General features: G+C 42.3%; 1 protein-coding gene across 5 annotated transcripts in view; it reads right to left on the reverse strand.

Annotated features, from left to right (window-relative positions):
- Positions 1-27,417, reverse strand: part of Khc-73 (Kinesin heavy chain 73) — a 1,251,394-nt gene that overhangs the window by 453,927 nt on the left and 770,050 nt on the right. For all 5 annotated transcript variants that reach the window (XM_080267622.1, XM_080267621.1, XM_080267623.1 and 2 more), the window contains exons 23-24: positions 18,458-18,665; positions 13,726-13,917 (exon numbers count right to left, since the gene is read on the reverse strand). In XM_080267622.1, the coding sequence (XP_080123748.1) occupies positions 13,726-13,917; positions 18,458-18,665 (400 nt within the window). The remainder of the gene's footprint in view (positions 1-13,725; positions 13,918-18,457; positions 18,666-27,417) is intronic.

Here is a 27,417-nt window from a genome sequence, read left to right on the forward strand (position 1 = left end):
TGGAATCTTTTGTGACCAGGTAAATGCTCTTCTCCTCCTGGACAATGCCCTCGTGCATCTCTCCGAGAAAGATATGGTTGTAGATGACGGATGCATTGGGTGCATGTTTCTGCCACCTAATACCACTGCTCTGATTCAACCAATGGACCAGGGTATGATCATGGCCACGAAGAGGCTGTACCGACGGAGGTTCCTTGATGAAGTGATGATTGCTGTCGAGGACGAGGACAAACAGAGTCGGGGGCTGGACACGTGAGAGCAGAGGACACTGGAAAACTTGCAGCTCTACAATCTTAAGTTTGCTGTGTGCAACTGAGTGAGTGCATGGAAGGAAGTCTCCGCGAAACCCTCAAAAGTGGTTGGTCTCGTCTCCTTCAGGGACACGAGAGCAGACACAATTTTCTGGGCTTTGATGTGGATGACTTCCACACTTGCCTTCACAATGCAGGCAAGGTTGTTGATGTAGAAGATGTGCGGGAGTGGTTAGACGAAGATGGGGGCTATCCCGGCTGTCAGATTATGTCCGACTTCAAGACTGCCACTTCTGTTGATGCTGCCCAGCCAAAGAGAGTGACAAGGATGACAAGGATGATGCAGATGACCTGGAGAAGTGCAGTACTCCAGCCATCACACGCCTGAACACATTCTGGGCACATCTCGAGCAGGTGCTTGAGTATGCCAAGCACCCAGAATGTGACAGAGAGATGGTGCCTCTTCGCCTTGTGGTGGATTTGCGTTCTGTGTGGGAGAGTGTCATCTGATGTCTGAATCGTTGCTACTATTGCCAGTCCAAGATTGACTCCTTTTTCAGGCCTCTGACTCCTGCCCAGTCCACCTCTGCTCTGCCACCACCACAGAATCAAATCACTCCTTCAATGACAGAGCCTAAACCTAGCATGTCTTTAGACGGTGTATCCCATGGACGTGAGTTTGCAGCTTTCTTCAGTCACCTGAAGCAGACAGTCCATAACCACGTCCCATAGTAGCTTCTCTGGGCCAACTGACAGAGATCCTCCTTGACTCTGACTCGGGCTAAGCTCTTCAGACTACGCCACTAGACCACATGGGATGTACTGTGCAGTGTAACAGTTTCACCAGCCGCAGTACAACAGTCTGAGTCAAGGAGGTAGCGGGTTATTCACCACAACACCCAGCGAGGAATTGTGAGTGTTTACGTTGCTTTTATTCTGGCTGACTGTACTCTACCATGATATTATTCACCTTTACCATTACATTTTGTGTGCCCACTACATTTTTCTTGTGTAGATGGTTTTCTCATGTTTTTTTTTCATGTCACTGCAGAGTATGGCCCTGCAGTAGTGATTGCTTGTCTGTGGTTGATGGATCTGCTTGACCAAACAGAGCAGTGTTAAACAACAGGAGCAAGTGTTGAATGATGTACTGTAACAACAGCTTTCAAAGTAAGGTCATGTATGAATGAGGGCCAGGGAAGAAGTCCACTGTCCTGACAGAGCCACTACCCACACGTGCCTCTGGCTCTATTATGTCGGATAATCAAGGGATTACTGTATTTCCTGCCCTGCCGCTGACTATCCAAACAGAGGTGTAACACTCATCTGCTTGGCAACACTCACAAATGTTTCTTTCATAGACTCTGACCAGACCCATCTTCATTTGAATTGAAGTATTAATAAATTTCCACTGTAAAACCATTAGAATTGCAGTTGTTTATTGACCTGGTCATCCATGCACAGATCAAAGTTTCATGGAGGAGTCTGGGCAGTTTCTCGAAGTATTTTCTCTTAAATCTGGAGGGCTTTTTGTTTGTGGGAATTTCAATTATTGCGCTGACTGAATTGCGTTTAAACTGAATTGATTCTTCAAATCTTCTTTCTGATGATCTGGTTGATATATTCAGCATAACAATAAGCTTAGGTAAATTTTTGACCATCATTGTCCTGAGCTAGTAAAAACAATCACTGTACATAATAATTCTATGTGGTATGGTCCATCCATTAATCCTTTGCACAGATAACGTAGAAAAGCAGAACATGAGTGGTGCTTGGCACAGACTGAATGAACTCATTTGCAATAAGTTTCTGTGAGAAGAGCTGTTGTTCACACTGTAAAAGCCCAGAAGGCAAAGTATTTCTCTAAACAAAGTCAATTCATGTGGTGGTGATTTAAAAAAAAAAAAAAAAAAAAAAAAAAAAAAAAAAAAAAAAAAATGGCTGCAGTTATGACCAATTTGGTTGGTCGGTGGAATGTATGTTAAACCGACTTCTGTATCTAATGCCCAACTGGATTCTGATTTTGCTTCAGGCACTCATCATCCACCTGCTTAGTGCAGTGGTACTCTATTTTAGGCTAGCTCCAGTGATGGGCATTAAGGCATTAATCGCTAATCCGTTAATAACAGAGCTAATTTTTTTGTTAACGCATTAATCCATTATTATTATTATTTTTTTAATGGATTATCGATAACTTCCGTTAAAATTTCCGTTGATTTCCGTTAATCCATTATTTATATCTGTTACAGGTCACTTTAGGTCAGAAGCATTTTAAATCATTTAAACTGTCAAACTGATAGTGTCATAATAACTCTAAGCCATCAGAACTCTGAACCATGGAGTGATCATAAACTCATAGTGATGGCATCTCAAGTACATCACAAGAGTCTATCCCCTTGTCTCAGTTGTCTGTAAGTGGGACTGAAGTCGGTCAGGACAGACTGAAGAGTCAGGAAACTGTTGTTGATAGAGAGGGTGATGTCGGCTAGGCCGAGGTGGATAATGACTCTAAGATGCCTGGGAACCACTGGCTGCATCTTGACAATTTTGTGTCCTACAGGAAACCAGAGGGCAACAATAAAATTTTGCAATGTAAGGTCGGCCTGCCCACACAGCATGAGGGGGATGAGCACCTGCCTGTGAGGAAGGATTCAAAGAAGTAGAGGAGGAGTAACGATAATCTAACTGAGTGACTGTGTCATTTGCATTTCTATTAATTGTTAATTCTAACTGTATTTTAAAAATATTTTAGGGCATGAATAAATCTTCTCTAGCTTTAAGAGTGTCTTTTATAAAGGAAAACTGAGTTTCATATGTAAAAAAAAAATCAGCAAGTAGCAGATTAGCGTACTATCAAATTAGTGATTAGCTAAGTCAACGTTCTAGAAAACTAGTGGATTAATGGATTAACGGTAAATTTATGTTAATTTAACAGGTGAATTAGAAGATTAACTTTAACAGAGCTACTTGATGGATTAACAGATTAAGAGTAAACAAAGCTAATGTTTTTCACTAACTTGCTCACCACTGGGTAGCTCTATACAGTACAGTAATCCCTGTAATACCCGCAGGCCCAATTCCCAGACATTTTGGGCCTGGGCCTTTGGAACAACCTCCCCCCCCCACCACCACCAAAAAAAAAAAAAAGCAACATCTTTTTCAACAATACTTTAAACTTAGCATGCAGCGCCAAACAGATGTGTTTTCACGAGTAGTAGAGTGGCCCCCTGCTTCCTCCCCTCCCCAGTTCCTGCCTAACTACCGTTGTGACTAGACACTCATCGCAATGGCTGATGCACGTGCTCGTTTTTGTGAATAAACAGTGAATAAACTGCAACACCTCGCCACTAGACCACATAGGAATTTATAGTGTTGTGCATATGCAGTGTTAAGAAATTAGAATTCAGAGCGCAAAGGATTAAGTGCAGAGTGCAAACTCGCGTGTTGCAACTGGCGTGGCGCATGTAAGAACAGAATGTGCAATGTTAAACAGTTATAATTCACAGTGCAAAGCATGAAGTGCAGCACAACTCTGGATTACTGCACGTGTTTCAAGAGCATTTTCACCACTGCCAGAGCCTTAGAGAAGGCGGGTTACTCTTTGTAACAGCCACGGACGTTCTGTAAGTACCCTGTACTCTGCTAAATATTTTCCATACTCATTTCAAATTCCTCATTCTCTGGTTCCTTTTCATTTATTTCATGCTTTCTGTCCCGTATTTGTGTGAATAGGGTCTTAACCCCTTCACCGTGGGCTTGTTTTACTTTTTCTTGCGGCTCACGCGGGCATATTCGGATTCCGACAGACTCTAAAAATATTTGCCAAAAATCAGTTATTAGTCCTAGAATATTAAAATCACATTTGCTTATGGCACATACCTTCAGCTTTCTCCTGGGGTGTTTGTTGAGCCTTTGTCGAGTACCGTAGGACTTGTGGAGACCTCTGAAGTTGGGTAACGAAGTCTCCACTTTACACTTCCCGACAACTCGTAATATGATTACCACAGCCCGATATTATCACTAGAAACACTATTCTATGATTCTCAAATAGTTTGGAATCCATACTCCAAAAAAAAAAAAACCACTGTGAAAGCAATGAAAATTACAAGGGTGTATGACCTTCCCACTTCCGATCATTCGCCGCTGGTGTTCTGTCATTTAGTATTCAAAAATAAACTCACAGTTTATATTTCTATTACTATATAACACTTATATATATCTACAGTCTTTATCCATAAGTTTCCTTCAGTAATAGTAGTTTATTGTCACTGCAGGGATTCAATTTCTCTTTCAGTAAAATACGTAGCATTCACTTTCTCGTCCTGTATACTAGCATTGAGAGTGAATGTCACTTTCACCTTCACTCTCATAACTCATAGTATTCATACATGCTAGAGTGAAACTTTCACTTTCATTACTCCTAGTATATATACTCGTATTCTTATAATACTACTCATTTACATTTCAATTTATGTTCTCTATCCTATTTACATTATTTCTATTTCTATTTTATTTACACTGTGTTATGCACTGTCACTTGAAGTAACTTATAAAACTATTTTCCACTGTTCACTTATATTTACATTCATTGCTTTCACTTGCTGTTTACACATTATTTATACATTATTTCCAATTCCACTTGCACTGTTTTACTCAACAGAAAGATCATAGTCACTCTCTATCAATTGTCAGGCCTTTACCTCTTTCCACACGAGATTTAGTAGGGGGTAAAGGTCACAGGGCCCTTTGCATGTGGCTAAAATGCAACAGAAGTTAGCAGAAGCGAATCCGATGTACTTTCACCTTCAAAGACAACAGTGAACTGATAGTGGTGGCCTCCTGCCGCCTGGCTAGGGTGAGTGCAATACTACCAACTTCAGCCTTGTGAGACCTGCTAATATATAGCAATGAAATGATTGGCAGGAAACCAAGACAATACATAATAAATTAGGTAGTTCCAGGTGAATGTAAATATCACTTAGGCTTCTCCCTTCCCTCCTTATATGTATATTTATTACGAAAATAGATTATACAGCATATTTCAAGGGGAAATAAACAGCGAAAATTAGTGAACGAGTGCACGTGAGGTGTTGTCAGGTGATAATTAGCCAATTCTAAGTGTAGGGAACTATCACTCACCTTATTTCTTTTTTGTATATATTATTTGGTATAAGAATAGGGCTTATTTCAATGAATGAAATCAGTGGAAAATTCCAGGGTAGATTTACTTAGCATAGAATACAGTGTGGTGGCCTGCAATAATTAGGTAGTTCCAGGTGAATGTAAATATCACTTACGCTTCTCCCTTCCTTCCTTATATACATTTTTATTACGAAAATAGATTATATGGCATATTTCAAGGGGAAATAAACAGCAAAAATTAGCGAACGAGTGCACATGAGGTGTTGTCAGGTGATAATTAGCCAATTCTAGGTGTATGGCACTCTCACTTACCTTATTTCTTTCTTGTGTATATTATTTGGTATAAGAATAGGGCATAGGGCTAATTTCAATGGATGAAATCAGTGAAAAATTCTAGGGAAGATTTACTTAGCGTAGCATGGCCGGGCAGGCGAAAGGATAGGGTGATGGAGGGGAGGTAGGGAGGGGAGTCAAGAACGGGGAGAAATGGCTAAATTGTCAACAATGGATGGGAGTACAGATGAGATTACGAGTGATGACTAGTGTTGGACACTGGCAGTACTTATAGATGATACAAGCCACAACTTGAAAGCCCGGGCGAATTCAAAATAACACAGAATCACAAAAGTGACACCCCGCGGTATGATCCCTTGCTCCCAAGCATCACGAAAGTGACGTCCCGCAGTTAAGGGGATAAATAGGTGCTATGCATGTCTGGTAGGGAGTTATGTAGGTGGTTTTCTGAGTTAGGTTGGATTAGGGTCCATAAGTACAGTACAATCCCTGCTACCTGGTATCCAGACAAACGGAACACTCAGAAAAACAGGAAAATTCAAGGGCTGGTCAAAAAGTCAGTAAATTATAACTGTGCGCCAATTTGAATGGACTGCCAAACCGCCGTTTTCTCGTGTCACGCAAGGCTGGGTGAAGTCAGACTAAGCGAGGTGAAGGCATTTCTGGCTAATGTAAATCCCTAGTAAATCCTCTTTCCCCTACTTGAATTCAGTCATACTCCACACTCTCCACAATTTCCACAAATCACCAGTCTGCTTTTTACCACCAGACAGTAAACATACTCTCTTGCTGTTGTGTTGCTCTGATGGATGGTAATTTCTACACTCCAAAATGCCTAAAGAGCAAACTAAACGTAAGCATGTCGTGAATACCTTGAGGTAGAAGCTGGACATATGCAATAGACTTGAACGTTATAAAACATTGACCATTATAAAACACTGACGATTGAACATAATGTAGGAAATTCAACAATTTATGATATCATGGCCCAAGCATCCAAGCTCAAGGAATTTTTCATGACAAGCAAGACAAGTAAGTCCATTGAAAAAAGGCATATTCTTCATCGTTCGAGTGGTTTTGCTTAGAAAGATCTAGGGGAGCACCTATTTCTGGTCCTCTTATACAAGAAAACGTGAGAGTTTCACAGTAAAATGAATATAGAAGACGAGTGTGATTTCAGTATTGGATGGTTAAATCGTTTCAAAGACAAGCATGGAATTCATAAACCAGACATCTCGGGAGAGTGCAAATCAGCAAACAGTAAACGCCGGTGCGTTTTTCTTCCTAACAGACCGACTCTAAACTTGCACCAAATAAATTCATTTTAGTACGCATATGCACTGGCAAAGATGAAAAAAAAATGGTAATAGGAATGAAGGTTTACTTTGTTGGAAGAAAAAAAATAATATGCTTGCACTTCATATGTACATCATTTATTTTATTTTGTGCAAAACAGCTGATTGCCGGGTGAAGGGTGGAATGGTGGTGGTCAGTCGGGGCCGGGACTGTAAACAAAGCTTGTGTGGGGGTACAGGTGTCGTGATAATTCTACAGTGCAGTCTTAACATCAGTTCACCAATAAATGTTCAAGATTTTGTTTCTTTATTTTTCCATTTTTATGAGTACAGTACATACAACGAATAATCTGGTAGTTAACAGAATGGTGCAAAACAGATGAGTGGCAGAATGGTGGCGGTCAGTCGGGGCTTTACCGTAAACAAAGCTCATGTGGGGGCACAGGTGTCATGATAATTCTACAGTGCAGTCTTAATGTAACATCAGTTCCCAATAAATGTTCGGGATTTTATTTCTTAATTTTTCCATTCTTATGAGTACAGTACATACAACAAATAATTTGGTAGTTAACAGAATGGACTTTTGCATTTTGCAGTACTGCAAGGCATTGCAAGCACGTGCATTATGACCATGGTGTGTGTTTACGAGGCAATTTTTCAGGTGGAATCTCTTAGTGTGGCCCCTGATGTGAGTGGTGAGTACCTGAATTGAATTTACTGCTGTGATAATTATAGCCTTTGTATAGATCTGAATAACAGAACTACGGGAAAAATCTGTAACCGGGAAGGTAAATTCCCCAAGTTCCCGGTTAACTGGGATTGTACTGTACCTGTCCAGGAGCCATTTTCCCAATTCCCGGACAAACCCAATTTCGGGACATGTCTTTGGCTCTATTGTATTGGTTATTGGAGGGATTACTGTACTGAGTGGCATGCCAAATGATTTCCTATAAACCTAATGTGATGTCTCTCTACACTCTAACAGAAATGTTTTGTGTTTTTTAGTGTAAGATACTCTGAAACTAACTTGTGGCAATTTATTTTCCCTCGTTAATTACATTCTCTTTCCTTATTTTGTTTTCACAGAGAAAGCACAGTAACCAGAAGTGCTTCATCGGTCTGGTTGATTGAAAAGCCACAGCTGGATATAACTGGGAGCCAGCTACCTTACACAGAACAAGCTCTAATAGTGTTTATGCTCCATCATGTGGAGGAGAAAATGACAAGTTCCACAGCTGCAAAAGAAACCATCTTGAAGGTGAAAGAAATCTGGAAAAAAGCAAGCCTTTCACAATCTGATGAAGCTTGACAAATCTAGAAGCTCAAGGAACTATGAGGAGTATGTGACGCTGAAGAAGAATAAGGACAGAGACAGTGAGGAGGAGATGATGCAGAATCTCTTCAATGCAGATCTGGAAAAGACATTCGACGTAGCACACTTAAAGGCATTGAGCACGAACATTCCAGACGAAGATAAACAATTTCTGATTAGTCAACACGAGGAGAGAGCCTCGTCCTCAATGACTTGTATCAACATTAAATGGCCAAAGCCAAGGAGAGAAAAAGACAAATGTGATTCAGATGCCTTTCAGCAAAAACAGAAAGACTTAAAGGAAAGGAGGAGGTTGGAGGAGAGTCACTTTGGAGGAATCCTGCTCTACATCAGTGACTTCCACAGATGATGATGAATTTGTCAGCTTGACTCCAGCCAAATCTGCTTGCTGTTGTCATGCAGCAACAAGCAAGAATCAGAAAGCTGTCTGGGACAAGAACTTGACAGCTACCTGGGACCGGGACAATCTTGTGGTGTGCCAGGCAACAAGTTCATATGCTGCTGCTGCCCAAAGCCTTGATCATAATCTCAGGAAGTTTGTGATTTCGCCTGCTATAATCTACAGAGCTCAATGCAAGAATAGAAAAGAGATAGCAGCAGGAATCTCTGCATCAATCAGGACAAAGGATATCCCACTGACACTTTACTGGGATGAAAAGCTACTTCCAAATATATGCCAAGGCAAGAGTTTGCAAGAGTTTGCAAAACCGAATCGTTGTGATGGTTTCCAGGGAAGAGACAGAAGACTTTCTAAGTGTTCCAATAGCACTGAATGGAGCTGGAGAAGAACTTGCTCATGTTGTGCTCAAAAAGGTTCACAAGGTCAATCTTCAAGACAGAACTGTTGCACTGAGCTTCAATACTACTGCAGCAAATACTGGAATACATCAGGGTGCTTGCACACTAACTGAGCAAGAACTTGGAAGAACAATTGTGTGGCTGGCTTACAGACATCATGTTCATGAAGTCATCCTGAAAATCGTCTTCAAAGTTTGCCACAGATCTTCCTCTGGACCAGATACAGGATTATTCAAGTGGTTCCAGACACACTAGCCCCTTTATCAATCAGTCCTTGTATAAGACTGTGGATACCAATGAAGATTTTGTGGAACTGTTCACCACCAATATCCCCCTTCAGTTATGGAAGAAGCACATGCTGACATTCTTGAAATCAACCCTTGAGAGCAGACGTCATCCTCGTGAAGACTACAAGGAACTACTCCAGTTGGCGTACATCTTAGGGGGTCAACTTGACCAGTCAACCTTCTACCCACCAGGAGCCATGCCTCAGGCACGATGGACGGCAAAAGAGATTTATGAGATTAAGATTGTGATGACAGGCAGCCAATTCCCTACAATGATGCAGAGAGAGGCATGAAGCATGTGCCAGACTGAACTCTTCATTTCCTTATGTCGAAGCATGGAATAAAGTGATGATGTCTCAATGGGCATCTTGAAATGATCTCCATTTTTTTTCTGTTTTGGAGAGCTTCTTGGATCGGAGAACTGCTGATGCGGCAGAAAAGGCGGCAAGACATCACTTGTGGTATCTGACGGAGGAGCTTGTGGGCCTTGCCTTCTTTGACGAGCATCTGGAAGTTTCAGTGAAGAGGGACATGGTGAAGAACTTGACAAGGAAGAGTTGCAGGAAAGGCTTGAAAAGGCTCGAGGGCATGAGGGTCCAGCTGAAAAAGCCCTTGACAGGCTTCGTTTCTGAAAAATCGGCCAGTCTGATCAAGTGTCTGATAGATTCTGGCCTGGAGCCAACGTTCTTGAACAAAGATCCAGATAAGTGAGAGGAAGAAATGAGTAAAGTCCTTGAAAGTGGTCAATGACACTGCTGAGCATGGCACTGCCTTAATCAAGTACTTCAACTCATTGATCACAACGAAAGAAGACCAGAAACAGTTCCTGCTCAAGTTGGCTCACAAGCATGCACGAGCGATTCCCGAGCAGATGAAGAAGGAGTTGTTGAAAGTGGCTTTAACTTAGTGTATTAGTTTAAACATGGTACTTTATACTTTGAATTAAAAAGAAAATTATCTAATATTTCTTTTCCACTACATTTAGAGTGACCTCTAAATATACTTCTATTTTCTCCAAAATTGGCTTGAATGATCATTATGAGATGTGCAACAAGGGTGTGATGTACTTGCATGAATAAACTTGAAATTTTTACCCTATTTTTGAAACACCTTCATATACAGTCCATTTGCTTAATATGTTTAAATTTTTCCAGTAGAAGACCTCACTCTCCAGAAATTTTGCAGTTTACAAATAACATATCTTAAGAGGAAAATTCTACTTGATGGGGTGGCTGCCTCAAAAGCCATCCCTTTAGCCCCTAGTCTGTCATTTTGTCTACGTATTATGGGACATTAAACACAATTACACTGCAATTAAAACCCACACAATAGCCCCTTACCTTAAAATCCAAGCAGGAAAGGTTTAGTTGACTTTAAGAGATGGAGTTCTGAAGCAGGGTGAGGCAGTTATCGTGCCCCGCCCCCAGCACCCTCCACACCACCTGACTCCATCACACTACCACCACCACTGACACACTCCAAATCAGTCATGAACCCCTCAAAGTCCATGGCAGACACAACAGATGCACCATCATCATTATCCTCAGCTGATGTTGAGGGCACTGGATCTTCTTTTTGTGGTAAAGAAGGTGGTGAATAAGTCTGATGCCTTCAGTTCACTTCTTCGGCATGGTTGTCTCGGTAGCAAAGGAGGCTGTTATCTATGGCATCCAGAATCTCTTGAGCTTTCACTTTAAAGTTTTCGTTCATTGTCACTCGATTTTTCAATTCGACAAGGCTATCAGGATTTTACTTACATTTCCGACGGGCAGATCTTCACTATCCATGGCTATGGCTTGTGACAGTGATACAGGTCACTTCCACATATGCTCTACAAGGGTAGGTCATGCTCTGCAGCACGACACCAGATTCAGCTTACTGTGCCACCCCAATTTTGCGTTTCCAAAACCAATTAGCACACTACCGATTAGTTCAATTTTTCACACACCCCATCGTGCTCCAGACATTTTGTCGCAGAAACTCATGTAATAAGCGAATGGACTGTATATACAGTATATATATATATATATATATATATATATATATATTATTCGTTCATTCATCTTCTAATAAGGTGTTGCTCCATAAAAAGCGTAGAAGCCCAGGGCTAGACTAGTTGGTCCTGACATTTAAGACGAGAGTGACCAGTCTCACACATCCCTGAGTGGTATTACATGAGCAATAAACCCCAACCATCCCTTGGATATAAACCTGCAATGGCTCAATCCGATTGGAGTACCTTAATTGCCAACTAAACCACTGAATGCCAAAACTTTGTTATATGGTTACCACTCAACATAGTAAATAGTTTCCTGGTGTACAGGAAAACATTTGGCTTGTCACTCAGGGTAGAGTCACCTGTAGGCAAGAGGAAGAGAAAAGAATGAAGGAAAGAAAGATAGAAGAGGAAGGATAGAGAGAAGGAAGAGAGGAAAGGGCAGGCACCTGAGAGCAACACTACACTGAGTGAGTGGATGGTAAGCAATCCCACCTACCACCAAAACAGTATATATATACACCCACCACAAAATGACTTAGGACCTACACACAGAATTGCTATGGGAGAGTTGTCTGTCTTTGCTTTGTGTTTCCACCTCTACCAAGTGAATTTTGGGGGCAAGAAGCAACTGGCAACTCCCCTGGTGTTGGCAGGAGGTGGTGAAACACTCAGCACGTCAGTGCTTCCCAAGAAGCGAAAGTGGGAGTATATATTCCCATCGCTCCGTGCTTGTACCTCCCTCTTTTTTCGTATGCATTAGTGTTTGCCTTGTTATTTTCCTAGAGTCGAGTTGTCATGCCTGGAAAGAACTCCTCAAGGGATGACAGGGTCCATATCATTGCATGGAGGCAGGATGATGTCCCTATCAACACGATTTGTGAACATACTGGACGTGCAAAGTCGACCGTCGTGAAGATTCTTGCTGCAGCATGCGGCCTGCCACCTGATGTCGTACCAGAGCACAAGCATGGCAGTGGAAAGAAGAGGACGACTTCCAGAGGTACAAATGCGCTTCTGAAGAGGGAAGTACTGTAATCAAGACTCCTCGACTGACAGAAGCAGAATTGAAGAGAATGCATCCCCAGCAGTTACATGATGTCTCATTTTGAACTATCCAACACCGCTTGCAGAAGGAGCTGGGTTTGCCAAGCCGCACCACAGCCAAGAAACCACTTCTCACTGACCGCATGAAAAAGCAGCGCATTCAGTTTGCCAAGGAGTATGCACACTGGACATCGGATGATTGGAGAAAAGTTATGTTCTCTGATGAAAGCATATTTCAAGTGTTCCAGGTGTGTTCTGCCAAGGTTCGTCACCCTGCCTCCCATAGTCGATATGACCCTGCTTACACAGTGCCAACTGTTAGGCACCCACAATCAGTAATGGTAAGGTTTCTCAGGTGAAATGGGAAGGGGAGGCCTCTACTTTCTTCCTTAAAACTTGATGAGGAATGGTAGCCAGTACATTAAAGTTCTGAAATATCATTTGTCAAACTTTTTTGCTATTCATGGGTGCGACTTTTTCATGCACCATTCAGCTCCATGTCACAAGTCAAGAAAGGTGACAAAATGGCTTCAGGATAATCGGATTGAGGTCCTCAACTGGCCTGGCAACAGTCTGGATCTAAATCAGATAGAAAACTGCTTGGCAAAGATGAAGAGAATCATGGCAGAGAAGAAGACACCCAATCTGGACAACCTCAAGACTGAACTGACAAATGTTTGGTGTACAGAAATGTCCTTAGATTACTTTAGAGATCTAAGTGATTCCATGCTAAAATGCATCCAACTGGTCCTGAAAAACAAAGGAAACATGATTTCATATTAATGAATGGTATTTCATGAACAAACATTGTGATATACTATGATTTCTGTGTTTTTTAATACCATGTGGGAGGAGGTCCTAAGTCAATTTGCAGAAGCTGTGTGTGTGTGTGTGTGTGTGTGTGTGTGTGTGTGTGTGTGTGTGTGTGTGTGTGTGTGTGTGTGTGTGTGTGTGTGTGTGTGTGTGTCTGTATATATATATATATATATATATATATATCACTGCATCTGCACTGGACCATACTATATATATATATATATATATATATATATCACTGCATCTGCACTGGACCATACTACAACTTCACTGGGCCCCTGCTATACTGGAGGATATCTCTCCCCATACCTACCAGATTTATCCATAACTGGGCTTCTGTTTTTTATGGCAACAGGACTTACTAAAGGAGACTGGTCCAGAAATTATAAACCAGGTCCGTGCACAAACATACAAAATTCTGGCAGAACAAGATTTATGTTACCACTGTATTGTGTATGGGTCTTACGTGGAGTTAGTCTGTTAAGGTACATGTTGTCATGGATGGAGGAGTCCCAAGAGGCAACAGCACACACATCTTTCTCGTAGCATTTGACGATGGGCAACTGGAAGAATTTATTGCAGTTCTCCTTGGGAATTATTGCATTATTCCCTGCCAAGGTCAAGTTGTCTCCATACCCTTGAGTCGAGAAGTCATCCGCTGAAAACAGGATCAGGTTAGTTATTATGGAAAAATCTGTACAGTACCACAGTTATTTGTTTACTTATTTAAGTAAAGCATTTTTCATGGATGGTTATACTTGTGTAAACTATTCAGTTCACTGTACTGTATATATTTTGTATTTCATTCACAAAATGTCACCTGGATCACAAAAGATATAGTACTACTAAAAATGTATATCTATGAACATTGTATACTGTCTTTCCACAATGGTTGTTGCTTGGATCTCAAAAGAAATGGTAAAGCAAAAAATGTAAACTTATGGGACATAAAGTATAGGATCTCCACCTGACTGACCTACTGGGTCACAAAAGAAATACACCACCAACAAAAAAATATATATGAGCAGATTTAATTATTTCTGCAACAGACGCAATAACTTTCCTCACACTTGTTGGCTTTAAATGATTAATAGGAGTGTGCAACTAAGTATCGTCATACGTACTGCTAAAAGTATTTAAAAAAAAAAAAAATGTACAACTGTATCACTACATCAGTTACAATATGCATAATCCCATATTAAATGTGGGATTATGCATATTTTTTTACCACTGTAGATGAAATTTTCATCAACAGTGAAAAAAAAAAAGCCTCAATATTTCACTTTACAATGCAACATTACTGCCTTACACCATTCTAAGCCACCCTCCCACAGGTAGTCTTCAACCTTCCAACTCATTGTTGGTCTTCTCCCCTTCATTCTCTCATCAACTCTGCTGCAATACTTTCTGTTACTCATTCATTCCTCAACTATGTCCCATTTTCTATGCCACTCTATTGTGTCTGCCTCCACTATGCTTGTCTGCATGCTAATTCATTTGTCCACACACTTCCCCCTACAACTCCACAAGCACACTTCAGGCAATTCATCTCTTCCTTTAAAATATTATTTATACCACTTCCGTGAGTCACAGAGTGTGACCTCAGGGATAAGGGACCGAACAGGGAGGCTGTCATAGATGAAGCAGCATAGACAGCCACCATTAGGCGACCAAGGCCAACGCATGTATGCATGTCGGAACCTTTTTAAATGAAACAAAATGAAACAGTTGGCACCAACATATGTCTAAGCAGAGATCTCAATAATATCATTCTCAACCAGTTTCTGCACAGGGTAAAAACCATCTACACCTACCATAATATATACAGTAGTTTTAGTAACACAGAGTAAGCCAGCATGCTCTCCAATGCAAGTTTATCAAACTGTCAAAACCAAACTACATGCACATTACACACTACATTTCCTATTCAAAACTTTAACCAAAATGGTGTCTAATAACCAAGCTTCAGAGACACCAGGGGGGGGAACATAAATGCCCCCATCACCTGCCCCTCTCCCAGTGACAACTCAACGAGTTGCCTGGAACCACTGTCTGACTCACTTCTTCTTCATTTCTGCAACATTCATGGCCTTTCCTCTAACTTTCTCTCAGTGGAGCAACACCTCTCCTCCTCTACACCCCACCTTCTCTTCCTAACTGAGACTCAGTTGTCTGAGGCAAGTAATAGCATATCCCTCTTTGTATCCTCGTACTTTATATTCATTTCCAAGCCAAAGGTGCTGTTGTGTGCAATGATGCATATTGCTCTCGTGTTCCTGAACTTGATGCTTCTGAATTCTCTACTCTCTGGCTTTGTCTTTCCTGTCATTCTCTGACTAAATATATTTGCGCTGTTTACTCATCCCCTAATTCTACTATAAATAATTCTTCGACTATCTTACATCTACGATGGAACACATCCTATTCGTTTCTCCTTTCTCTGAAACCTCCATTCTAGGAGATTTCAATGTTCACCACCACCTTTGGCTCTCCTCTCATTCACTGATCCACCTGGTAAACAAGCCTACATCTTTTCTATCCTTAATGACCTAGTGCAGAATGTACAGCACCCTACCCGTATCCCTAACCACCTTGGAGAAAGTTCCAGCATACATGATCTCTTCCTTCCAACTAATCCTTCTCCTTACACTGTTAGTCTTTTCTCTCTGTTGGGCTCCTCCGATCACAACTCTATTATCTTAACCTGTCCTATCACTCCAGTACGGCCTATGGACCCTCCAAAGAAATGTCAGTTGTGGCACTTTGGAGCTGCTGATTAGGAGGCCCTCAGGCAGTACTTCTATGATATTCCCTGGAATGATTATTGCTTCCATGGCTGGAAGCCATCTGAATGTGCCTTGTGCATTACTGAGGTTATTCTCTTGGGCCTGGAAGCATACATTCCTTTCTTGTACCTTCTGGCTAATGCAAGAAAGCCTTGGTTTAATCATGCTTGTTCCAATGCTGTCCACAACAAGGAGAGGGCCTATAAAAGGTATCGAAGCCAACCCACCCCTGAATCACATCTTTTTAGTGTTTCTGCCCAGAATCGTTTTATGTCTGCTCTTCGCCCTACTAAAAATAATTTCATCCGTACTAAATGGTCTTAACTCTCCAACTTCTTCCTGCTCCTTCTGGCACCTTGCCAAAAACCTTTTTAACAACTTTACCTCATCATCCTTCCCTCCTCTTTTCCACTCTGATGGCTCTGTAGCTATTTCCCTCTACTGATAAAGCAGATCTCTTCACTCAGACTTTCTCCTCCAATTCCGCCTTAGACTTTTCTGGTGCTGTTCCTCCATTGTTTCCCCCTCCGACTTCCTCATGGCTGACATTAAAATTTCTTCAACTGATGTATTTTCTGCCATCATTGGCTTCAATACTAACAAGGAATACAGGCCTGATGGGGTCCCTCCTGTTGTCCTCAAGAACTGTGTTTCTGTGCTAATACCCTGTCTAGGTAAACTCTTTCGCCTTTGTCTTTCAACTTGTACCATTCCTTCTTGCTGGATGTTTCCTCTAATTCAGCCTATCCCAAAGAAGGGTGACCATTCCCAACCCTCAAACTATCGCCCCATTTTTTTTTTTTTTTTTTTTTTTTTTTTTTTTTAAATGCAAGGAAGAAGGAACCAAAGGCTTGGAGCCTGCAAAACAGTTCCTTCCAAGAAAAAAACAAAAACAATGCAAAATAGAGCCAAATTCAAGATCCATTCATTTCGAGATGCCTGGACACACTGCGTTTGAAAGACTGGAGATCATAGGAAGTAGGAAATACACACAAAGGGAGACAGTTCCAGAGTTGACCTGTTGCATAAATGAAGGACTAGGAGTAAAGGTTAACTCTTGCATTAGAGAGCTGGACAGAAAAGGGATGAGAGTGTATTGCTGGACGGGTGTAGAGGTGGAGGGATGCAAGCAGGCAGTTCAGGGGAGCAGTGACCATGGAAGTAGCGACAGAAAATATATAAAGATGCAACAGTATGGCAAAGAGACAGAGGTTGAAGGGAACCAGAAAGATGAGGAGAGTTAATGAGATAAAATGCCTTTGACTCCACCCTATAAGAAGAGCTGTATGTGGGAAGCCTCCCCACACGAGAGTTGTACTCCACATAGAGGCGAATAAATCCCGTGTATAAAGTCAACAGCTGTGCGGCGGTAAAGAAGGTAGGGAATCAGCTTAGTAAATATAATGTCAAAGGAGTGTACATGGAATAACTTTTGTGGTAAGGAAACTTCTAAGATTTGTCAGTCCAAGATGTTAGGCAAACATATTACCTGGCTAAATTGATTTCCCACTAACATGTGAGGTGGATATCCATGACATAACGTCATTAAAATTGTGGACAATACCATCCACTCACTCGATGTAGTGGTGCTCTCGGGTGTCTGCCCTTTCCTCTCCATCCTTCTTTCCTTCCATTCTCTTCTGTCTTTCTTTCCTTCATTATTTCCTTGTCCTTCTGCCTACGGGTGCCTTTACAGTCCCTCTTTTGTCTTTCTTTCCTTCATTCTTTCCACTTCCTTCAGCCTGTGGGTGACTCTACACTGAGTGACAAGCCAAATGGTTTCCTGTGCACCAAGAAACCATTTACTATGCTGGGTGGTAACCATATACCCAAATTTTGGCGCCTGATGGTTTAGTGGGTAATTACTGCGCTCCAATTGGATTGAGCCGGTGAAGGTTTATATCCAAGGGGTGGTTGGGGTTGACTGCTCATGTAATGCCACTCAGGGATGAGTGAGGCTGGTCACTCTCATCTTAAATGTCGGGACCAACTGCCTAGCCCCGGGCTCCTACGCTCCTCATGGAGCAATATAGGATTGGATAATGAATGAGTGAATGATGATGTTATGAACCAAATAATATTAGTGTATATAACCCTAAAATATTAACCTTCCTTAAAATAATAAGGCACCACTATAATAAGTAACAGCACTTGTACAGTAGGTCCTCACATCACCTCTGACATACAATTTTCCTTTTAGGTCTGCAAAAATTGATAGAATAATTGCCTATAAAATTTCCACTACTATTTATGGAATTAATTTCCCAGTTTCACCAAATCTGCAGTGCCAGCTGGAAGGAAAAGGCTATGACTTTTGCAACACATCTCTAATTTAAAATGAGGACTGATTGTACAATCAAGTACCAGTGCAACAAATTTACACAGTGGACACAAGCAGAAATTTCCCAGTACCATTTAGGTCGAGAAAGAGGACAGGTACATGAGCTTCCATGCCGGGTGGAGGGTCCCAATCAGCTGGTGCCCCTGGAATATTGGACCCAGCAGCTGGTACAAGCACTGCATTCCGCTCCTCAGTTAGACTCACCCACTGATCCACCAGAGATTGCTCCCGTTCAGCTTCACTATCATTCTTGTCTCCCTTGTTGATAATTTTCTGAATCTGGAAGAAATTACAGTAACTTATACAATGTGTCACTTTCTAAACATGAAGGATGCAGTTCTGAAAACTATGATATACAGTACTGCAAAAAAATCTACCAATCTTCATACCTAGGCTCCTTCCCCCAAAGAAAGGAAGGTAGCCAAGACAGGACAACACACTCCCAATTTAGGCATCCACACACGCACATGCATTTGCATCTTAGCCCCAAGGCAAGAAGGGACAGATCCCCACCGAACCACACCACACAAGGGTCAACTGCACAGTGCAATCAGCGACATCTGCAGCAGGGCCCAACAGCAGAGCTGGTTTACCCCTGTCACATCATAATGGGCCCATCCCCTTACCCGCACCTGACCTGATCAGCTGATCGGACCAAATGCAAGAGAATATCCCTTCAAGGCTCTGTCATCATTTATTCATTCACAATTTCTCTCCAATCATTCCTGTCATGTGCAGCCACTCTTCCTTGCTCAACAGACATCCCTCTCACATCCCAAGCTCTCTTCACACTGTCCATCCATCCTATTTGTGGCCATCCTCTCAGCCTTACATCTCTCACATCCGATCCAGTTATCTTTTTCACCAATCGCTCATCATCCTTTCTCTCCACATGCCCAAACCATTGCAACACCCTCTGCCCCACTTGATCCGCACAATTCCAGTTCTCCTTCGCACTTTATCATATCTCACTTGATCCGTTCGCGTCACTCCACACATACTCCTCAGACACTTCATCTCCATTACATTCAAACTTTAACTCTCTCCTACACCCATATTCCAAGTTTCAGCCCCATATAATGCAGTCAGTACCACAACACCCTCATACAGCTTTCTCTTTACATTTATTCTAAGTGAACGACATCTGAACACTTTTTTCATTCCTTCCAGCACCTTTCCTACTTCATTTATTCTAAACTTCAATTCTGCATCTATTTTTCCATCCACAGCAATACATAAAACACTCTACCTCCTCATGCAACTCGCCATTCAAAACTATATTCATCCTCCTACCATCTACCAACCACGTACACTTCACTTTATTCTCATTTGCTCTCAATTTCCTCTTTTCACACACCCTTCCACACTCCTCTACCAACTGTCTCAATCTCTCCTCTGAATCAGTCACCAGTGCAGTATCATCTGCAAACAGCAGCTGATTCAGATTACACTCTCTACCATCAGCACTCACCAGACTTAAACCTCCACCTAACACTCTTGCATTCACCTCCCTTACAACACCATCCATAAAAATATTAAACAACCAAGGTGACATCACACATCCCTCCCGCAGCCCCACTCTCACGGGAAACCAATCACTCACAGTATTTCCCACTCTTACACACGTTCTACTATTTACATAAAAACTTTTCATTCCTTTTACCAACCAGCCATCAAGTCCATACAATCTTAAAACTGTCCACAAAGCCTCCGTATCAATTCTATCATATCTATCTATCTATCTACCTATTGCCAGACACCATAATCCCGCAAAGGGTGGCCATTTGACACTGAGTTAGTTGTTTTACAGGGAGGGGCACCAACCCTCCACCAATCCACTTGTTGACACATAGGGAGCAAATATGGTTTGGTTATATGGTTACCACCCAGCATTGTAAATGGTTTCTTGGCTTACAGGAAACCATTTGGCTTGTCACTCAATGTAAAGCCACCTGTAAAGGAAAGAAAAGGAATATGAAGTGACAGGAAAGATAGGAGAAGTAGGAAGAGAGGAGGGCAGGCACAGAAAAAGAATGATAAAAGCTAAGGAAGTAGGCAGCACTACATCAAGTATACACTCTCTCAATCCATGAATGCCCAAAACACATCCTTACTTTTCACTAAATACTTTTCACACACCTGTCTCACAGCAAACACCTGATCCACGTATCCCCTCCCGCTCCTAAAGCCACACTGCTTATCATCAATCACTCTCTCTGTACCCACTCTAACTCTCTTAATTAACACTCTACCATACACCTTACCTACAACACTGAGCAGACTTATACCCCTAAAGCTAGTACATTCATACTTCTCACCCTTACCTTTATGCAATGGAACGACACAAGCACTTACCCGGTCAACTGGTACCATACCTCTCACAAAACACACATTCAACAATCTTACTAACCATTCAATAGTCACACCACCACCTTTCAGGCATTCCACAGCACACCCCTCCATACCTGCAGCTTTCCCTGTTTTCATCTCCTTTACTGCCTCCTACACTTCCTCTATTGTGATCAAAGAATCATTCAACTCTCCCAACACATTTATTCCTTGCACCCTTCCATCTGCCACAATCTCAGCCTCCCTTTCCTCCTATACAGTTAACAATCTTTCAAAATACTCCACCCACCTCTTCCTTACTGCATCCACCTCAATTAATATCCTTCCATCCTCTGCTTTTACTCGCTCTTCCTTCCTTTTCGCACCCTTTTCACCTCCTTCCAAAATATTTTCTTATTCTGTTGAAAATTCTCAGTCAACTGCCTACCCCAACTCTCATCTGCTGCCACTTTAGCATCATCCACAGCCCTTCTCGCCCTATTCCTCTTTTCCTTATACCTCTCATATGACACCTCATCCTTCCTCTGCAGCCATACTTCATATGCACGTCTCTTCTCAGCCATAGCCATACTTACTTCCTCGCCCCACCATTCACTTCCGTTTCTTATGCCACCACCCACTCGTCTCACACACACACACCTCTTAAACAACTCCCATTCCTCCTCCACACTGCTGTTCTCCCAATCTTTCAGTGCATTCCACTCACTGTTCAATTTCTCCTGATACTCTATCATTTTCTCTCTTCTATCCAACTCACTCACTTTCAAAACCTCCCTGCCACACCTAAGTCTCCTAGCTCTCATGCATCTCTTACCTACTCTCAACTTTCCCTCCACCAGGTAGTGGTCAGACATACCTCCCCCCTCAAAACTCTCACATCCAACAATCTTCCTATTACATTCCTGGGCACAACCACGTAGTCCATCAATGCTCTATCAACAACCCTTCCACCCTCCTGTCTCACCCAAGTACACTTATAAATATCTTTCTTCTCCAATAAGGTATTTCCAATCGTCATCTCTCCCTCAACACACATCCCTATCATTCGTTCCCCATTTTCATTTCTTCCAGGCACACCATGCATACCAACTACACCTTCAACTGCTACACTTCCCACTCTAGTATTCAGATCTCCCATCATTACCACATTCACATTTGCTCCAAAGCTCTGCACACACTCATTAATATCATTCCAGAAAGACTCCCTCTCTTCTGCATCCCTTTCGCTACCAGGTACATATGCACTCACAAATACCCACAACTCAGATTCAAATTTCATTTTCACCCACATCAGTCTCAATGACACCTCCTTCCATTCATTCACACACTGATGCACTTCCATACTCACTAACAAGGCCACACCTTCTCTCGTCTTTCCTCCATCAACATCTGACACTCTTCCATCCACACTTCCAAACTTAGGCTTGCCCTTCCCTTTCATTTTTGTTTCACTCAAAGCTAACACATCCAACTTTCTTCTCATAAACATTTTCCCAATATCCTCCCTTTCAGCCTTAATCGTACTACATCCACGTATATTCATAGACCCAATCTTCAGGGTAAAGGGTTAACTCAATCCCCCATCCCTATTCCCTGTCTCACTGTAGGAACTAAAAAAACAGAGGAGGGAATCCCTAGTCCTCTCACCCTGCCCCTTCTAGTCACCTTTTACGACACGCAGGGAATACGGTGGCAAAATTCTTCCTAGCACAACCTGGCCGCAGAGCAGTAGTACCACCCTATAGTGTGGCCAGATTGTCCCCCCTGCCACAGGGGGGACAATCTAATGCATCAGGCAAAAAACTCAGAATCTGTGGGAATTAACTGACGGTACAGTGGTAAGCAGGGACTTCCATCATCTACTCACTCTACTCACTCAGTGTGGTGCTATCTACTGATGCACCTGGACTCAACAACAACTCAAATGATTTCCTGGAACCTGGGAAGCCATTTACTACACTAGGTGATAACCTTACAATTGTGTATTCCCTGTAGGCCTAGGCAAAAGGGAGTGAGTCGAAGACATAAGTGGTCCCCCACCCACTATTTTTACTCACTGGCAAAGGTACATAGAACCATGAAGGATCCATAACCTGGTCAGGTCTGTATGGCCACATGGGATGTGAGAGGCAAGAATGAGGAATAAGAGGATGGATGCGGTGAATACATTCAAGGGTGCATGGTACAATGTGATAACACTGCATGAAACAAAGATGAAACATTGTGAAGCTTGTATGTTCAGGTATGAATGCACATGGAAGCTATAAAGATGGAATTATGCTGTTGACAAGTGATGAATGGCAGAGGGGAAAGAAGCATTATAAATGTGTCAGCTCAAGGTGTATGTATCTTAGTTCCACTTTGATATGGTGAAACTGGCAATGACTGATGTGTATGCACCCTGTTTCAGGAGCAGAAACTTTCTGAGACCAACGGGATGGTGCAACAGGAACAGGTGCTCAGGAGTTAGAAAGTGGTCATAGGTGACATGACCTGGAGAGCTGACACTGGTCCTGTTACTGATGTAATGTGTCTCTATGGTGTGCCTAGAGAGAATGGTAATGGAAGGCAATTGAATGATATGCATCATGAAAGGTGGTTATGTAATAGCAATTTGCATTTGAAGCATAAAGATGTACAGGCAACCCGTAACATTTGCAGATTCAACTTGCACGGGTCTCGCGCATTCGTGGACTGCCCCTCTGAGGAAACAAGATTCTGTTCGTGGCCACAAAGTGTAGCAGCACTCAGTCGCGGAAGTCTGTGGAAGTCACCAGATATATGGTAATTTACTCTAACTTAGTACAGCCATACCCAGTCAAAACTTATTTGTTATTAAACATTTCTATACAATTGGTCTGTTACTATTTGATATTTCATGCTGCCTTCAGGTCCCAGATATGGTTTATTAGGTACAGTGTGTGTACACTTCGTCACAGGGGGTGATTTGTGGCTGAAGAGGCATTTACAGGAGGGCACACCAACCATTCGAGGGGTCTGTGTCCCCTAACCTCTGCAAATGTGGAGGGCCACCTAGATACTTATATACTTAACAGTATATATATATATATATATATATATATATATATATGCAGTATTTCAAGAATACTCCCCCAGTATCCCTGCTTGTCGTAAAAGGCGACTAAAAGGGTTGGCGGAGGGTTAGTGCCCCTCCCCGGAAAACAACTAACTAAAAAAACAAACAATAAGCCTCAGACAAGGACTGACCAAAAGATGACGACCAAGGACCGGACTAAGGACATGGTTATCAGAACATGGAATGTAAGGGGAGCGAATGATGAGGTGAAAGAGAGAGAGAGATTGTTCAGGTGCTTGAGGGTGCGAAAGTGGATGTATGTGGAATAACTGAAACCAAATGGAGAGAAGAAAGTGTGAGAGAATGGGAGTATGGATGGGGTATATGTTCAGGAGTAGGTGAGAATGAGAGGGCAAAGGAAGGAGTATGTATAGTTGTGACTAAAAGATGGAAGTAGAGCATAAGACAGTATGGATCAGTTGGCTCAAGGATTGTGTGGGTAAAGTTGAAAGTTGGAACACACATGTGGGCGATTTTGTGTGTGTGTATGCGCCAACACAAGATCGTGCTAGAAGAGTGAGAGAAGAGTTCTGGACAAATGTAGAAGTGTGCATAGAAAAGTTTGGAAGGAATGAGAGAGTGTTTTTGATCGGTGATATGAATGGTAAAGTTGGGAATGTGAAGGTGGATGGAATAGTTGGTGAGTGGGGTGTGCCTGCTGAGATAAATGAGAATGGCAGTGCATTAGTGGACATTTGTGCTGGGAGGGGGTTGGTGATAGCCAATACCCTTTTCAGGCACAGGATGATCCACAGGTATACATGGCGAATGAAAGGAAGGCAATGATTGATTATGTGTGTGTGGATGAAAGGATGCGAAGATGTGTAATGGATGCATGAGTTTATAGAGGTTGGGGGAGTGGACTTTCTGACCACTACTTGGTGGTGGCCAGAATTAGAATTCAAGTAAGATGGAGGAATAGAGGAAGAGAAAGATGAGAGGAAGGAGTAGTTGCAAGGAGAGTGGAAAGGTTACAAGGGGATGAGAAAAAGGCAGAGTATAAGAGAGAAGTGGAGGAACGATTGAGCAAATATGAATTTGAGCAGATGGGAGACGTGGAAGGTGTGTGTGGGATGTTTACAGAAGAAATATGTGCAGCATGTGATATGGTGTGTGGAAGGAAGAGAAGACGGAGGGGGGTGCAAGGAACAGTGTGGTGGACTGAAGAGGTAAGACAGGCTGTGGCACAAAGGAAGAATGCATACAATGAATGGATGAGAAATAGGGGCGTGGAAGAAGTTGAGAGGTGGAAGAGAGAGTTATATGTAGAAAGAAAGAAAGAAAGAGGTGAAAAGATTAGTAAGAGAGAGTAAGAAGAGAGTGGATGAGAAATTTGGAAGGAATTTGAGTGTAAAGTGGAGGGACTGTAAGAAAATGTTCTGGAAAGAGGTGAAAAGAGTAAGACATGAAGGAAGTGAAGTTAGCAGGGGAGTGAAAGATAAAAATGGTAGATTACTAGTGGAGAAGGGAGAAAAAGTGAGCAGATGGAGAGAACATTTTAAGGAATTGTTGAACATAGAGGATGGAAGTAATGCGAGTATAAGTGGCTGGGGAATGGCTGGGAGAAGGAGGGAGGTGAGAAGACAGGAAGAAATCAGTAGGATTGAAGTTGTGGAAGCAATGAAGTAAGTTAAATCGGGGAAAGCCCCAGGAGTTGATGGAGTGTGTAGTGAAATGCTGAAGCATGGGGGAGAGATAGTAGTAGAATTGATGTGGAAGATGTGTAGATTGGCCTGGGAGGAAGGTGGAGTGCCGGATGATTGGAAGTCAGGTATAATTATTCCCTAGTACAAAGGAAAAGGGGAAAAAGAAGTGTGTGGTAATCATAGGCGCATTTGTCTTCTTAGTATAATAGGAAAAGTGTATGGTAGGATACTTATTGACAGAGTTAGAGAAAGAACAGAGAAATTAGTTGAAGAAGAACAGGGAGGCTTTAGGAAGGGAAGAGGTTGTGTAGATCAGATATTCATTCTTAGATCTTTAGTGGAAAAGTTTCTAGAGAAGGGAAAGAAGTTGTATGCGGCTTTCATGGATTTGGAGAAAGCATATGACAGGGTGGATAGACAAGGATTGTGGAAAGTGTTAAGAATATATGGAGTAGATGGGAAGTTGTTGAATGCTGTGAAGAGTATGTACGATGGTGCGAAGGCTGCAGTGCGTGTGGATGGTGAACTATGTGAATTTTTCTCTTTGAAAGTTGGGTTGAAACAGGGATGTGTTGTGTCTCCATGGTTGTTCAATCTGTACATGGATGGGGTAATAGAGGTACAAGGTAGGGTAGTGGATGTTGGAGTGGCCCTGGTGAGAGAGGATAGTGTTTGGAAACTCCTTGTACTGTTGTTTGCAGATGATACTGTGTTGTTGAGTGAAGACAAAGGGGAGCTGCAAGGCTTGGTGGATGAGTTTGGGAGAGTGTGTATGAAACGGAATCTAAAGGTGAATGTAGGGAAGAGTAAAGTGATGGTCTTTGAGAGAGGTGAAGTCAGTGAATGTACAGCGAGGTTGGATGGTGAGGAATTGGAAAATGTGAGTACGTTTAACTACTTGGGTAGTGTGATGAGTAAGGATGGAGGTTTGGAGGGTGAAGTGCTTGAAAGGGTACAGCAGGGAAGAAAGGTTGCTGGTTCTTTGAAAGCAGTGATAAGAAACAGGGAAGTGAGCATGGAAGTGAAAAAGTTACTACATGACAGTATTGTGATACCAACTCTAACGTACGGAAGTGAAGCTTGGACGTTGTTGGAAGGACACAAGTCAAGAGTGAGAGCAGTGGAAATGAGTTATTTAAGAGGAGCCTGTGGAGTCACATGGAGAGACAGGCTGACGAATGAGGATATAAAGGAGCGTTGTGGTGTGGATGTGGATGTGATAGGAAGCGTTATGAGGAACACACTGAGGTGGTTTGGCCATGTGGAGAGGATGGAGGGTGAAAGACTGACGAAGAGAGTGTATGTGAGTGAGGTGGAGGGGGGAAGGGGGAGGGGGAGGCCGAGGATGAGATGGAGGGATGGGGTGGAGAGGTATATGAGAGAGGGGGGTGTGAGTTGGGAGCAGGGCAGTGAAATGGCGGGGGACAGGGCGACTTGGAGGTGATTTGTTTGTGGCTACCCCAAACAGGATTGAGGCATCTGGCAATAGATAGACAGATAGATATATTTAAATATATATATATATATATATATATATATACACACATGTAATGTGAGTACGTTTAAGTACTTCGGTAGTGTGATGAGTAAGAATGGAGGTTTAGAGGGTGAAGTGCTTGAAAGGGTACAACAAGGAAGAAAGGTTGCTTGTTCCTTTAAAGCAGTGATAAGAAACAGGGAAGTCAGCATGGAAGTGAAAAAGTTCCTAAATGACAGTATTGTGATACCAACTCTAACGTGTGGAAGTAAAGCTTGGACCTTGTTGGAGGGACACAAGAGTGAGAGCAATGGAAACGAGTTTTTTGAGAGAGTCACATGGAGTGACAGACTGACAAATGAGGAAGTGAAGGAGCATTGTGGTGTGGATGTGGATGTGATAGGAAGTGTTAGGAGAAACACATTAAGGTAGTTTGGCCATATGGAGAAGACGAGAGAGTAA

The sequence above is a fragment of the Coenobita brevimanus genome, chromosome 24, assembly GCF_032717465.1.
Source record: "Coenobita brevimanus isolate Jiangsu-jjx chromosome 24, ASM3271746v2, whole genome shotgun sequence".
Taxonomy (NCBI): Eukaryota; Metazoa; Arthropoda; class Malacostraca; order Decapoda; family Coenobitidae; genus Coenobita; species Coenobita brevimanus.